General features: G+C 42.2%; 1 protein-coding gene across 9 annotated transcripts in view; it reads right to left on the reverse strand.

The window, feature by feature from the left end:
- The window catches only part of FCRL3 (Fc receptor like 3), a 29,555-nt gene extending 19,710 nt beyond the window's left edge, over window positions 1–9,845 (reverse strand). For 3 of the 9 annotated variants that reach the window (XR_001894674.3, XM_017948146.3, XM_021925175.2), the window contains exons 1-7: window positions 9,303–9,843; window positions 8,581–8,601; window positions 7,284–7,529; window positions 6,553–6,816; window positions 6,032–6,316; window positions 4,935–5,222; window positions 4,226–4,504 (exon numbers count right to left, since the gene is read on the reverse strand). Coding sequence is in view for 7 of the 9 variants with exons in the window: in XM_017948146.3 (XP_017803635.2) it covers window positions 4,226–4,504; window positions 4,935–5,222; window positions 6,032–6,316; window positions 6,553–6,816; window positions 7,284–7,529; window positions 8,581–8,601; window positions 9,303–9,384 (1,465 nt within the window). In the remaining 2 variants the exon portion in view is untranslated. Of the gene's footprint in view, window positions 1–4,225; window positions 4,505–4,934; window positions 5,223–6,031; window positions 6,317–6,552; window positions 6,817–7,283; window positions 7,530–8,580; window positions 8,602–9,302 lie in introns of all 9 variants that reach the window. The other 6 variants (XM_021925163.2, XM_017948150.3, XM_017948143.3 and 3 more) reach the window with 5 other exon arrangements.
- Window positions 9,846–14,251: the final 4,406 nt, after the last annotated feature.

Raw genomic sequence — 14,251 nt, forward strand, 5'->3', positions numbered from 1 at the left:
AGTGGGAAGAATAGAAAGCCCTTAATATGGAATGTAAACTGTAAGATTGCTGGTTCTGCAAAGTTGTGAGGAAAACTGGATGAACCAATCTGTGTGTAGTGCTTTAGATATAAGCTGTGTGCTTTATTGGCAAGGGTAGCTTGGTAAGGATCTTAAGTTCTGCTTTCCATTGGAGATTGGCTAAAGGGAATGAGTGTGAATGTGGAAACTATTCACTGAATGGCAATGATTAAACTTGAAAACGAGCCATCTGCTGGCTGCAAGAAAGATGGCACCAGCTGCCTCATCAGGATAGAGGTGCCAAGTCCCGATATTGGAAGTGTAGAGTTCTTGCTAAATTGAAACCGATGGTTTGAATTTGTCCCGTTCGTATAGCATCTGCAATATGAAGTGACCTGGGCGGGATGCAGAGGGCCTCAGGGGTGAGTCTTTTATATGGTGCTTTGTGATCTCACTGTGCCTTTCACCCATGTCTCTCGGTGTTCGTATTCTGGGAAGAGAGATTTCCAACCTCTTGCATCCCCTCCTCTAGGGCTCATGGGACCCCTGGTTCTGAATGCATATTCCCCTAAAATCAAAGAGTTTGAAGACTGAAAAAGACCATGGTTATGGTCAACTTAAGTGGTCTCCAACATGGGCTGTAAGACACCCGATTGAAGTGTAAGGAGAAAATATGACAATGTTTAAGAGTATTTCTTTTTGAGCTTGAAATTTAAAAAGATGTTCAGCTTTACTAATATTCATGGTGGTGCTCCTGCTCAGGTAGATGTCACATTGTATATTGGGATATGACAGGGTTTCTTATGATGGCAGGGCCACCCAGGCACAGAGAGTGGGAGAGCAGTGCCTTGGTTTGTTGGTTAACTCTCAACATATGGAACATAATGCCCTTTTAATTGGCTACTTAAGTGTTTTTACAGATGATTTCAATTTAAATCATAAAATATATTTTTTAATTTAATTTCTTTCTTTCTTTTTCTTTTTTGACAGGGTCTCACTCTGTTGCGCAGCCTGCAGTGCAGTGGTGCGATCATGACTCACTGAAGCCTTGACCTGGGCTCAAGGGATCCTGCTGCTTCAGCCTCCAGAGTAGCTGGTTTTACAGGATTTTGCCACCACGCCTTGCTATTTTTTTTGTATTTTTAGTAAAGACAGGGTTTCGCCATGTTGCCCAGGCTTGTGTAAACTCTTGGGCTCAAGCAATCCTTCCTTGGCCTGCCAAAGTGCTGGAATTGCAAGCATGAGCCACTGTGCCTGGCCAAATCATAAAAACTTTACAATGCTTTGTGATGAGATTTGGAAGCAACCTCAAACCTTTTTCTATCACATGAAAGTTCATTTATTTTGTGACAAAGTTCTAAAAAGAGGAATCAAATGTAAAGATAAGTTACGCGTTTTTCCGCAAAGAAAGATCAGTATTTAATTTTTGTTGTCTTTTTGGTCATCAGTGGCTACTGACAATGTTAATACTTAGCAAACACTTTAAAAACTGACCTTTAACAGTACTCATATTGTTAATGCTTTTCTAAACTCATGCTATAGAGATAATATTTTGGAAAATAGTTGTTTAAAAATATTTACATTTCTATGTGGTCTTATTATCAGAAAAATGTAAGTAAGTCAACTTTAAAAATTTATATCTGCACCTTTAAAAATCCATGGAAACAGAACATGGCAACCAGCTTATAGCTCTTCCAAAGTTTAAACACATTCAATAGAAATTCAGCATGCAGTGGCTGGGTGTGGTGGCTCATGCCTATAATTCTAGCACTTTGGGAGGTTGAGGCGGGTAGATTCCCTGAGCTCAGAAGTTTGAGACCAGCCTGGGCAATATGATGAAAACCCGTCTCTACTAAAAATACAAAATATTGCAGGGTATGGTGGCCTGCCTCAGCTACTAGAGAGGCTGAGGCAGGAGAATTGCTTGAACCTGAGAGGTGGAGGTTGCAGTGAGCTGAGATAGTGCAACTGCACTCCAGCCAGGGCAACAGAGTAAGACTCCATCTCAAAAAAAAAAAAAAAAAAAAAGGAAATCCAACATGCAGCACTTCCCACTTACTTTACAAGAACAACTAATAAACATCAACAAAAATATAAACTTATTAACCAAATTGCAGTGAAAAGCCTTGCATAATTAGACTATGGGATTGAAAAATGAGTATAATGGAGTTGAAAAAGCAGCAGTGATGATCTGCTTCCACTTGGATCTAGATATATTGGTAAGATAAAGCTTTAGCAGTAACAGGCACTAAAACTAATGGGAATAAGGCCAAACTCAGAACCAAACCTCAAATAATTGTACCACCATAAGTAAACTAAGATTTTCAAAGTAAATGAAGCATATTCAATTATAATAATTTTAGTCAAGTATTCTAAATCAAAGATTTAAAAATATTTTCTCCCTTCTTTCCTTCCTTCCTTCCTTCCTTCCCCTTCCTTCCTTCCTTCCTTCCTTCCTTCCTTCCTTCCTCTTTCTTTCTTTCTTTCTTTCTCTCTCTCTCTCTCTTTCTTTCTTTCTTTCTTTCTTTCTTTCTTTCTTTCTTTTTCTTTCTTTCTTTCTTTCTTCTTTTCTTTCTTTCTTTCCTTCTTTCTTTCTTTCTTTCTTTCTTCTCTCTCTCTCTTTCTTTCTCTCTTTCTCTCTTTCTTTCTTTTCTTTCTTTTTTGACTTGGTCTCACTCTGTTGCCCAGGTTGAAGTGCAGTGGGACAATCTTGGCTCACTGCAGTATCAACCTCTTGGGTTCAAGCCATCCTCCCACCTCAGCCTCCCAAATATCTGAGAGTACAAGCGCATGCCACCATGCCCAACTGAATTTTGTGGTTTTTTTGTAGAGACAGGGGTTTCTCCATGTTGCCCAGGCTGGTCTCAAACTCCTAAGCTCAAGTAATCTGCCCACCTCAGCCTCCCAAAGTGCTAGGATTACAGGCATGAGCCACTGCCCCTTATTTAATTTCTATTTCTCTATTTGTTTTGCCATGTGCCCATTAAGTTAATACAGTAGTACATGTATATAATTAATACACAAATATGTTATTAATATACACATTTGTGGGGTGTGTGTTAAATAATTTTGATGGAGAGTGGTGTGATATCCAGAATTCTTGTACCCCCATGATTTGCTGACTCAATTAGTTTATAAGAGAGGAAAATAAGCACAAGACTGGTAAGAAGACTTATTCAAGGTTAAACAAATGGTATTTTCTTGTTTGAAACTGGAGTCTTTGTTTCAGCACACTGTCTGGCATTCCCAGATTTTAATACTTCCTTAAATCATTACCCAAGTTTGGCCTATAGGAAGGATTATTATTAACCAAAATGTCATAAGTGTTCTAATAGTTTGGAATCATTAGAGAACAAGAGTCCATGGCAAAATCCTGAGAATGTACGGGTTTGGGTCACTGATAATTATTGCCATATCTCTCTTATTTTGTCACCTTTTCCTAGGTCCCAGTGCCCTCTCCCATCCTCCAAATGCTAAGCACTTTGGGATAACCATGACTTGGACTGGAGGTTCTCTTTGAAATGATTGGGCACATTGCTAATGGTTCTTCGGGGCTGGACATGGAAAATACGAGATGTCCTGGTGCCTCTGCTGAAGGAAAATTTTGTTAGGGGATACTGAGACCATCAGTTTAAACGAGACCCAATCAGAAGGCATTTGAAAAAAGTGAGAAGGTTAGATTGCTCATTAGAATCCAGAGGCCATCAAAGAGGTCTGCTGCTGTGATCCTAGTGGCTGACAGAGAACCCACAGAAGTGGGTATCCATGAAGACAGACACTTTAATGATCCAGGGAGCCAAGTGGAAATTTAGATCGAGATAGGGGCAGAAAACTATGGCAAGGGATGATCCAGTCAATTTTTCCTGGGCAAGGGAATTCAGAATTTTCCTTTGTCAGTAATTGCTGACCCATCACATATTTGGTATTCTGGTAAGCCTTCGTGCCTCCACCAGAAAAAAAAAAAAAAAAAAAAAAAAGAAAAAAAAAAGAATGGGGTATATGGATGGTCGTTGATGACAATTATAGAGGAATAATAATAAAAAAAGAAATGGTCTAAGTTACTAAATGTGTAGTCACAAGGAACAATCCCAGAACTCCCAGGCAGAGTCATAAAGAGCGGGAAGTCTATTGGGATATCAACCAGCAAATAGCCCAGTGGAGCTATTTCTGAGAAGACATGATCTCTTGCATTGGCTGTTAACTGCTGTGGGTATATCTTGCTTACCTGTGACCCTGAGACTCACTCCATGACTGTGCTGGGCCCCCAGGCCATTGTCTGCATCACAGGAGTAGTTTCCAGAATGTTCTGCAGTCAGAGAGAGGTTGAAGGAGGCTCCTCCTCCAGAGGTGGCTGAGCTGTTCCCCAGGGTGACATCCTCACGATAAAATCGGTACAGGATCGGGGGAGAGCCTCTCAGGGACTCACAGTGAAGCTCCAGTAGGTCCCCCACCAGAGCCTGGACCCTGGGGGCCCTGAAGGTGAGGATGGGGTGAGATACCGGAACTGAGGGAGACAAAAGGGCTGTCAGAGGATTCTGATGTTTGTGACAGATGCACAACCTCTCTCAAGGAGCGTAGCAATCGATACGTCCCTTGTCCCTTGATTGTTTCTGTTTCTCACTGATCACATTTTTCTCATCTAACAATCAGAAGCATTTCCCCAAAACAGTGAGAGTTAATCCTGGGTAATTTTGTTTTCATCACCATTCAGTCTTCCCCACAAGAAGTAAGGTCCTTCAACTTATTTTGCCATCTTTCCATTTCTCGGATAGCTTTTAAATCTCTCTCTCTCTTTCTCTCTCTCTCTCTCCCCCACCTCCCTCTTTCCCTCCCTCCCTCCCTCCCAATGCCTCTTTTAGGAGATCCTAGTGGCTGACAGAGAACCTAAACCCTGGCCTGCAACTAGAGGCTGTGTGAAAAGAATCGAAACTTACTTCTCACAGTGACTTGAATCCACCTGCTGAGGATGGGGCCGTGAACGTTGTCAGCTGCACAGTAGTATCTCCCTGCGTCGCTCTCCTTTACCATGAGAACATGCAGCTCTGCCAACAGGGAACGCTGGGTCTTTCTACCCAGGCTTCTTACTCTTCCTTCTTTGTGCCAGGAGAATGTGACAGTCCCTGAACCCTGGGCTACTGAGCAAATAAGGACCATATTTTCTCCTTCAATCAGCTGCCCTCTGGTGGGCTGGATCTCTAGATTCACATTAGATACAGGCACTCCTGGGGGAACACAAGACGGCATGTGAAGGTCCTGATGGCGGGGACATCAAGGTCAAGGGGAAGGCTGGACCTGCCATGAATAGGCCAATAGCAGCAGGTGCAGCAGGCAGAAGCCCAAAGTAGGAAATAAGAAATTAATTGTGTATACTATTATAATGGAAGCAACATCCCTCTCACTCCCACAACAATTCCCATCCTTGGGAAATGTGGGCAACAAGTCCATAATCTCCATAAACCCAAAGTTTTCTGGTCACATTTTATATGTGTTTATCTCTAAGGAATCTTTGATGCATCAATAAACCACGAAGTAAAAGAGAACACTGAAGATCCTCTATTTTGAAGATCAAAGTAGAATCCAAACTCTTCTCCTATTCTTCAAGACTTCTCCAGATTTACATCCATGCCTCCATATCTTTGACTATTACCGTTCATATTCATCTTCCCCTTTTCTGACTATTTTGTTGTGAGTTTAGGTCACCAAATGGAAGCACCACAGGGACCTCTCAAAACTGCATGTGTTCAGCTATGCTTCTAGTTGTCTCTTGATTCATGAGAGAACCGATCTTGTGCATCTCTGTAACCCCATAGGGTTAGGCACTCAGTAACTGATCAATAATTACTATTACCTGACTCAGGTGGAAGAAAATGTTCTAGGGCTGTTAAACCAATGTTGAGCTTAGAGAAGATTACCAGAATAGCTGGACACTCCTCTCTGTTATGTCTACCATCCTAGGGGTGCTGGAGTTGTCACTGGTCTGCCTTCCTCTCCCCAGCTCTGACTCTGGAAGAGTAGCCACTTGGACACTCACTCTGTACACGTATCTGAGATGTCAGGCTCCTTTTTCTGATGTTGTGAGTCACTGTCTCTGTCTCACACCAGTAAGACCCAGAGTCTTCAGTCCACATGGCAGGGATCTGGAGTTCGGGGGACGTGCTCCAGCCTGATCCGAGGGTCTGACTATCTCTGAAGAAGGAGAATTGCAGCTGGACTTCTGGCCTCTGTGGAGAGAGCTGGGTCTCACAGATCAGGGTCATGGGACTCCCCTCTATGGGCGTGGAAGAGCTGACTCTCAGCACAGGATGTAGAAACAGCTCTAATGAAAAGAAAAAAAACATAGTCCCCAGGGTGGTGAGGCACAGAGTTCCTAGAGAGATGCACTTCTGTTCTCAGCACCAGCCATCAGGAGATAGAGAAGCATGCAGAAAGAACAATCTCCTTCCCATGGCTGAGCCATAGGAACCTCTTTATGAAATTCCCACGGATAAACACCTTCCCTTTATCCTCAGTTTCCCTACCAAACCCAATAATCCACAGGAATCTAGCCATTACCTTGAACTTGGATATTTAGGGGTTTTGAATTTCGTTTAATTGATACTATGGAAAGTATCGTACAAGTAGCAGTACAATGATATTTGCTATTGTCCCTGGAGACTGAATTCACTGTGATGAAGTCTAAATTATAACTATTAGGAAGCTGTTTTCCATCTTTGTAGTAAACCTTTTCACGAGCTTTTTCATTTTCTTTCCCCTGACATCTCAGGGTGACATTATCTCCTTCAAAGACAGGATGCGAAGCCTGCAGGATCAGCGAGTCTGCAAAGAGCACAGGAGCACACTCAGTTTATACCCTGTTGCTTCTGCCTTCACTCCCATTTCCGCCCATGAGGCAAGAGCCATAGTTCTATACACACCTGCAAATGGCCCCCACCCACATTGTCATGTGGCTCCAATACCTTATTCTTCCTTTCCCCAGGAGAGCGAACCAATTCCCAGAAAACTTTCTTGAGAAATCCTCACATGTCTTTACAAAAAGAGGAATCCCAGACCTAAACCTCTTTGTGCTTGATGGCCACTGGGTCACCCATACTTCTTTGGAGGGGAATACATAAACAATCCAACATCATGCTGCTGCCCTATCTCTTTATTTTCCCCAGTGGGGTCAGCGCATCAAATATCCCCATGTCTGCTTACAACTCTGCCTGGGATCCCTGCATTAACCCAGCCCTCAGACATTCTGCCTGGCGGCTTGACACTTTAGACACTCCCCTTCCATTCCTCACCATGTGAAAATTCCACATGCACAGCATCACTGAGGGAGGATCCTCGGGTCTTGCATTGGTAATTTCCAGACTCCCTAATTTGGATCGCGTTATGTTGTATTTCCCACAGCTTCTCATCGCGATACCAAAACGTGCCTCTGCGGGCGGGGGACTGTGATATTCCGCTGCATGTGAGAGTCACTTTTTCTCCTTTGAAGGCTGTGGACCATGGAGGATCAAGGAGAAGTACAGCTTTTGGAGCTACCCCTAAACAGGAAATAGAAAGATAAAGGCAGAGGAAGGTCAATTGGTGGTAGGCACAGCACAGTGGGAGCCCAACCTACAGTCAGGAGTTTTCCTGGACTAATTTCCAGTCAGGACCAGGGTGGAAAATGGAGCAGAAATAACCTGGGGAAATGCCTGGGAAAGAATCTGTTCTTCCTCACCCATTTTCTGGAGGTGAGCAGATGGGTATTACAGGGGAGAGGTCTCGGGTTCCTGGCATTGCCTTAGAAAAGCTCAGGAGATGTGATTTGCCATTGGGCAAACACTGTGAAGGCCTCAGAATGTGGCTGATTCTGAAATTCTCTTGTCCTATACATTTCTGTCCAGATAAAGGTGAACCTGGGATGTATATACCTCAGAAGTAGTTTCTAGACTCTAGAAAATTACTTCCTACTTGTTAACACTTAATGAATAAGATTTTCTCACTTGTATTACTTTTATATCTTTCTCAGTTTGAGAGTCTGTGGGGAAGGCAACTTTACTCTCCATGTAAGTTGGGCACAGTAAACAATGGAGGGACATAAAGAATTTAAATGGAGGAGGACGGGCTGCTTGAGAAGTCAAACTTGTGTGTGGAATTGCAACTGACTGACAGGCATGGAAGTGAGGTGTGGCAGTGGCATGAGCTCTTTTTGGAAATTTATAAGGATTCTGCTGTAGCATCTTCCTCCATGAATGGGAGCTATTTCTATGTCCTTTGATAGCAGCACTAGCTTGGACATTCAGATGGAGATGTATTAGAGAATATGGAGATCAGAGATGAGATTCCTTCATCATCAGCCTCTTGCCTCTGCCCTTTGCTCTGCAAATGTTTCCTTCCTCTACTCTGAGGAATCCTGGTAATGTAGGGGAAAAAAATCCTGGAGACTGAAAAAGTCAGAGGAGGCTCTGTTCACGCAATATAGTAGCAGATGTGACCCCAGAGCATCAGCACTGCTGATGGGATGCATCCTTGCAAGCGTTGGGGCAGGCTGTGTGGGCTGAGGGCACCCATATACAGAGAGCAGAGGGGCAGAGAGAAGGAGAAACTTACCTGATTGTTCTCTTCTAGGAGCTGTGAGGGAGCAGAAAATGACAATCAGACACTCTCTAAAACATTTTTTAACAACCTAACCACAACCGCTTCTTTTGTTTTTCCTTATCACTTCTTTGCTCCCTTTTTATATCACCCAGAGCCCCTAAGCAACAAACAAATGGCCTATAAATTATTTTACAAACATGATGGCTTGTGTCCAAGGCCTGACCTCATCTCTGCTATTATTTTCTTGGCCATGGCACACTTTATTCTCTCCCCATCTTCTCTGAGTGCAGGGGCAGACAAAGACTTGCAGAAATGGTTTATGCTCCCTTCGTTCCTTGGGCTTCCTATTGTTCCTCTCACTTTTTCAATCTCTGATTAAATTTTGGCTTAAAACTTCTAGAAAAGAGTGATGTTTCTCAGTAGACCTTCCTTCACATGCCTAAGTTTTTAGAAGTCACTGTTTATCTGAAAAATTATTTAGTCTGAGGCTTAAGAGGGAGGGTGGGATATAGAGTTGTGGTTTGGCAGAAGGAAAAATCCAAGTTTCCTGTGAGGGGAGAAAAGCAGTGGATGAGAAACCAAGGGCAGGATATGTGGCTTGCTCTGATGGTTGCATTTGGAGCCTCTTGGTTGTCCTGGGAGCCCAGCTCTGCTCACTTCTCATCCCTTGCTATCTGTCTCTGAACCCCAAGTAGAAGCAGAGATAGAAGCTCCTTGAGTGTTTCCCTGGTCACCTTTAGGAACGGAGGCCCTGGTCCCATTATAGTCCATCTGTTCACTCAGGATCAGCAGCAGCAGCCACAGAAGCATGGGCATCGGCCGGGCAGAGGGCAGGGAAAGTCTTTCTCACCAAAAGCCGGACTTATCTCCAGGAAGGAGGGCAGGAAGCTGCTACTCAGATCAGACCTGCAAGAATTAGAAAAGGGAAGAAGAGTTTAGTAACATATCTTGCTTTGGGCTCTGAAAATGTGAACGTGGCTACCTTCCTAAATGCTGCTTGTATCTCAATCCTGGTAGTGATACATTTTTAGAAGTTGGGGCTCATCTTCCAACAAATGCAGTCTCTCAGGAGTAATGTCTCCAAGGCTGTGCCTGGGTTCTCTAGAAATGTGAAGTTGTGGATTTGCTAATATTCAAATAATTCTTTCTTTGTTTTTCACATGGAAAACCCCTTCACTACTTGGTCTTCACACAGCCTTTGCTTCCGCATGCAGCTCCTAATGTAAGCAAGCTTAATGAGCGTGGTGTGAGTCACACAGTCAAGATGTGTCAAGCATATGCCTTTTTGACTCTCACATAAGTTGTCATGAGGTTTCTGAACAGGAAAATAATACAAATTTACAGATTAGGGACTGCTCGTAATCTCACCCAGATCTGCAAATTAGGAGATAAATCAGCACGTGTACCACCGTTTTTAAAGCCAAAGCCCTTCTCAGAAAGGCCTTCCCTCACTTTGCAATCAAAGAGGTTCCACCCCATTATTTTGTTTCAAGTCCTTTGTGTTTTTTTCACAGTTTTAATAATAATTTGCAATTATTTTCTCTATTTCCTTGTTTGCTTTTGCGTCTTCTTTCCCACTAACATTTAAGGACCCCTTTTCTTACCCATTATATCCCCTGCACCTCTAACTGTTCTTTCTTGAAAGCATGCCTTCAGTAAATACTGTTTGAGGGACTATTGAATAAAATCTCTGAACCAGTGTTTCTCAACCATTTTTTCATTATTGCTCCCCTAAGGATCTTTTTTAGACATTTTTGTTTTTAGCCACCCCCTTTTTCCATGAAAATTTAATACCACAAATATACTATTTATGTGTTTATGTGCTGCCTGTACAGCTGTGTTTGATACATTAAAAAATTAGGTTTTTTTCATCTTCCCAAGAGTCAATTCTTGCCTCTTTGAAGGTGATATCACTTCTGTTAGGAATGCATGTTTTAGACTTAGAGGTAAGCCATTCTTAGGAATCTACCTACCAGGATAAAGTTGTCATCATTCAGAGACCTTTACACTAGAAATGGAAGATGATCTCAGATCAAATGTCCCATCCTCAGGGTGCCCAACCTTGGCATGTAATGGAAAGAGGGTCTTCTTTTTTAAACGAATATTATTATGTTCTTTCTCCTATGGAATTCACCAAATTTTATCTTTCTCTCTATATTTATGTGATTGTATAATACCTGTTTTTCTCATTAGATAGTATTGCAAGGTTTGGGAACAAGCCTGGTTTGTTCTTTATTTTGTTTCAATGCCTAACAGATCACTTGTCACATACCAATTTGTCAATAAGGACTTGCTGAATGAACGACCAACAAGCAGTAAGGAACAGTATGACAATAGAAGAGGATTGGATGTGTTTCAATGTGTTCTTAGTCACTCCTGGTTAGAGATTTCTCCAATATTCTGGAGAAGATGGTTATATCAATTTATTTAAATTAACCTAAATTATTTATTAAAATTGTACCCAATTAATCCATAGTACAGGGTCCATTAATAATTGTAGAGTATGCTGCCACTTCTACTGAGAGGCATTCTCTGACCTCCCACATTTGGGCTGGGTGTTCCTCTCATGTGCATCAATAACACTTCGATTTCCTTCACCCCAGAGCCGATCACAGTGAATTGAAACATCCTGTCCCTTTGATGGTATTTCTCAATGATCTAAGCATCTTTAGGGAAGGAAGTGATTAGGGCTTATTTTTCATTTTTCTGAGGACAGGATGGTCATCAACAAAAGGAAGGTTCAGTGGGATATGGATAGCTTCAAGATTCAGTGTGTCAATTCAGACTAATTCGAAACATGAATAAACTTCAAATTCACTTCGTGCTCAAAGGTGAAGATGTTGTTGATGACTCTGAACTGTTGTTTCCTGTGGTTGGAAAGATATGCTCAGAAAAGAGTATTTTGAATTTAGTTGTTCATCTGTAGCCAAAAGTGTTACATTTTTCTACCTCTGTCTCTGAAGACAGGGACTACGTCATATTCACATTATTCTAGCACCTTGGCACAGTGCCTTTCACTCAGTAGAGGACTGCCAGGTAAAATACAAGGTTCTCATTTAAATTTGTATTTCAAATAAAAAATAAATAATTTTTACTATAATTATGTCCCATACAATACTTGGGATATGTATGAGTTCGTTTTCATGCTGCTGATAAAGACAAACCAAGACTGGGCAATTTACAAAATAAAGAGGTTTATTGGACTTCCAGCTCCACATGGCTGGGGAGGCCTCACAATCATGGTAGAAGGCAAGGAGGAGCAAGTTACACAAATGGCAGCAGGCAAAGAGAGAGAATGAGAGCCAAGTGAAATGGGTTTCCCCTTATCAAACCATCAGATCTCGTGAGACTTATTCACTACCAGAAAAATAGTATGGAGAAAACGGTTCCCATGATTCAATTATCTCTCACTGGGTCCCTCCCACAACACACGGGAATTATAGGAGTACAGTTCAAGATGAGATTTGGGTGGGGACACAGAGCCATATCAGGATATAATTACATTTAAAAAGTAGTCACTGTTTATCTGAGATACAAATGTAACTAGGAGTCCCACATTTTAATTTGCTAAATATGGCAAATCTAATTGAACAGAATAACTTTTCATTTGCATGAATAAATTAATGAATGGTTGTGTTGGGGGGACACCTGTTTTCTTCCATGTGCATGCAACTCCTACTCCCGTTCCTCCTTCTGCTCCTTAACTCACTCCACCCTGGAAGAAGTGACATGCCTCGTGATTGGTAAATTTGGGAAGAATAATTGAGTCATGCTAAACTTATTATTATTATTACTATTATTTTTTGAGAAGGAGTCTCACTTTGTTGCCCAGGCTGAAGTGCAGTGGCATGATCTCGGCTCACTGCAACCTCTGCATCCCGGGTTCAAGTGTTTCTTGTGCCTCAGCCTCCCAAGTAGCTGGGACTACAGGCATGTGCCACCATGCCTGGCTAATTTTTGTATTCATAGTAGAGACTGGGTTTCACCATGTTGGCCAGGATGGTCTCGATCTCCTGACCTCGTGATCCACCCACTCGGCCTCCCAAAGTGCTGGGATTACAGGCATGAGCCACTGCGCCTGGCTCCATGCTAAACTTAGCTCCATGCTCTTCACCCTGGATGCAACTCTGCTGGTAGAAGGATTTAAGAACAAGCATATGCCTTCCCCCGTATGGAGATTTAAGTGGGGAGGGAGTGGGGGAATCTAAAGTTCCAGAGCAAATTTTCAGAGACACAAATAATTGTGGCATGGGTTTAGATGTTAAAGAACTAAAAACAAAAGATCATATATATGAGAACTATATATTTACAAGGAGAGGCTTTTGGTGGCAACAGATCCTGTCGTTCGGAGCCTTGGGATTTGTTTAGTAAGAGAGAAGGCATTTTCCAGATTGCAGAGGACTATTCTGAGTCACCTTTTATACTTAACTACTGAACCTGGGCAAGATGCTTGCAGTCTTAGGGCATATGGTTTTGTGACACAACTTGTGGTGGCTTTGTTCATAGGCCAGTGACTGCTTCTATAGAGGTGGGACTGTACCCATGAATGTCAATAAGCAAAAGGCACAAAAACCTTGTGAGGGCCTTCAAGATTGCTGCGAAGCCCTTGTAAGCAGGGACAGACAAGGCAAGGGCTTACACGTGGGCAGTAAGTGCTTGGAAGGACACAAGTGCTGCCTGGTAACAGAACTTTGGGGGCTACAAGATGGTTCAACAGAGGCCCACAGTAGGCAGAGTCACATTTTCTAGGTAGTCATAGGTGAAGCAGATAGTCTTTTGTTTTGTTTTGTTTTGAGGAGGTGAGGGGCAAAAATATAAATCTCTAAAGCATTTTTAGGCACTGGTGACTGGAATAATATTTTTGGCTCTAAGATTCCTTGTATGCTACAAAACACCAGTAAGAATCTAGTTTTAAATTGCTAGAATGAAGCCTAGAAAAGCTTCCTATATCTCAGTCACCCCAAATCTCACCCTGCTTTCAAGTCCAAGCAGCAAACTGAATGGATCACTCTTGAATTCATGTGATGTTCTCTAGGCTCAAGGGTGTAAAACATTTAAACAATTACTGACATGATTGCTTAGTTATTGTAGGTGGCTTAATTTTTTAATTCTTTCATATAGAGATGGGGCTATGCTGCCCAGACTGGTCCTGAACTCCTAGGCTCAAACAATCTACCCACCTCCACCTCCGAAAGTGCTGGGGCTACAGGCGTGAGCAAACACATATATCTGGCCAGATATACTTTCTAACTAAACTAAATGTAAGTGCAAGGTGAAAATCTTCCCTAGGAGTCAGTCTTCTTAGGCCAGTACAATTCCATATCAAGCAGAGGCTGGTCTGCTCACTTGAGACATTAGATGCTGTGTCACATAAGAGGTCTCTCACTGAACTCAGAGTTGAGGTGTCAGAAGCACTTCACTCAAAGAGGAAGTGAAAACTAAGAGACTTTGAATAGATTAAATGGAAAAGAAAGACACAAAATTGAAGGCCTTTTCTACATTTATTGAGATAATCATGTGGCTTTTGTCTTTAGTTCTGTTTATGGGATGAATCACATTTATTGATTTGCATATGTTGAACCTTGCATCCTGGGGCATGAGAAACCCACAGCCAAGCCAATATCATACTGAATGAGCAAAAGCTGGAAGCATTCCCCTTGAAAATCCCCAAGACAAGGATGGC

This window comes from Papio anubis, chromosome 1 (assembly GCF_008728515.1).
Source record: "Papio anubis isolate 15944 chromosome 1, Panubis1.0, whole genome shotgun sequence".
Lineage (NCBI taxonomy): Eukaryota > Metazoa > Chordata > Mammalia > Primates > Cercopithecidae > Papio > Papio anubis.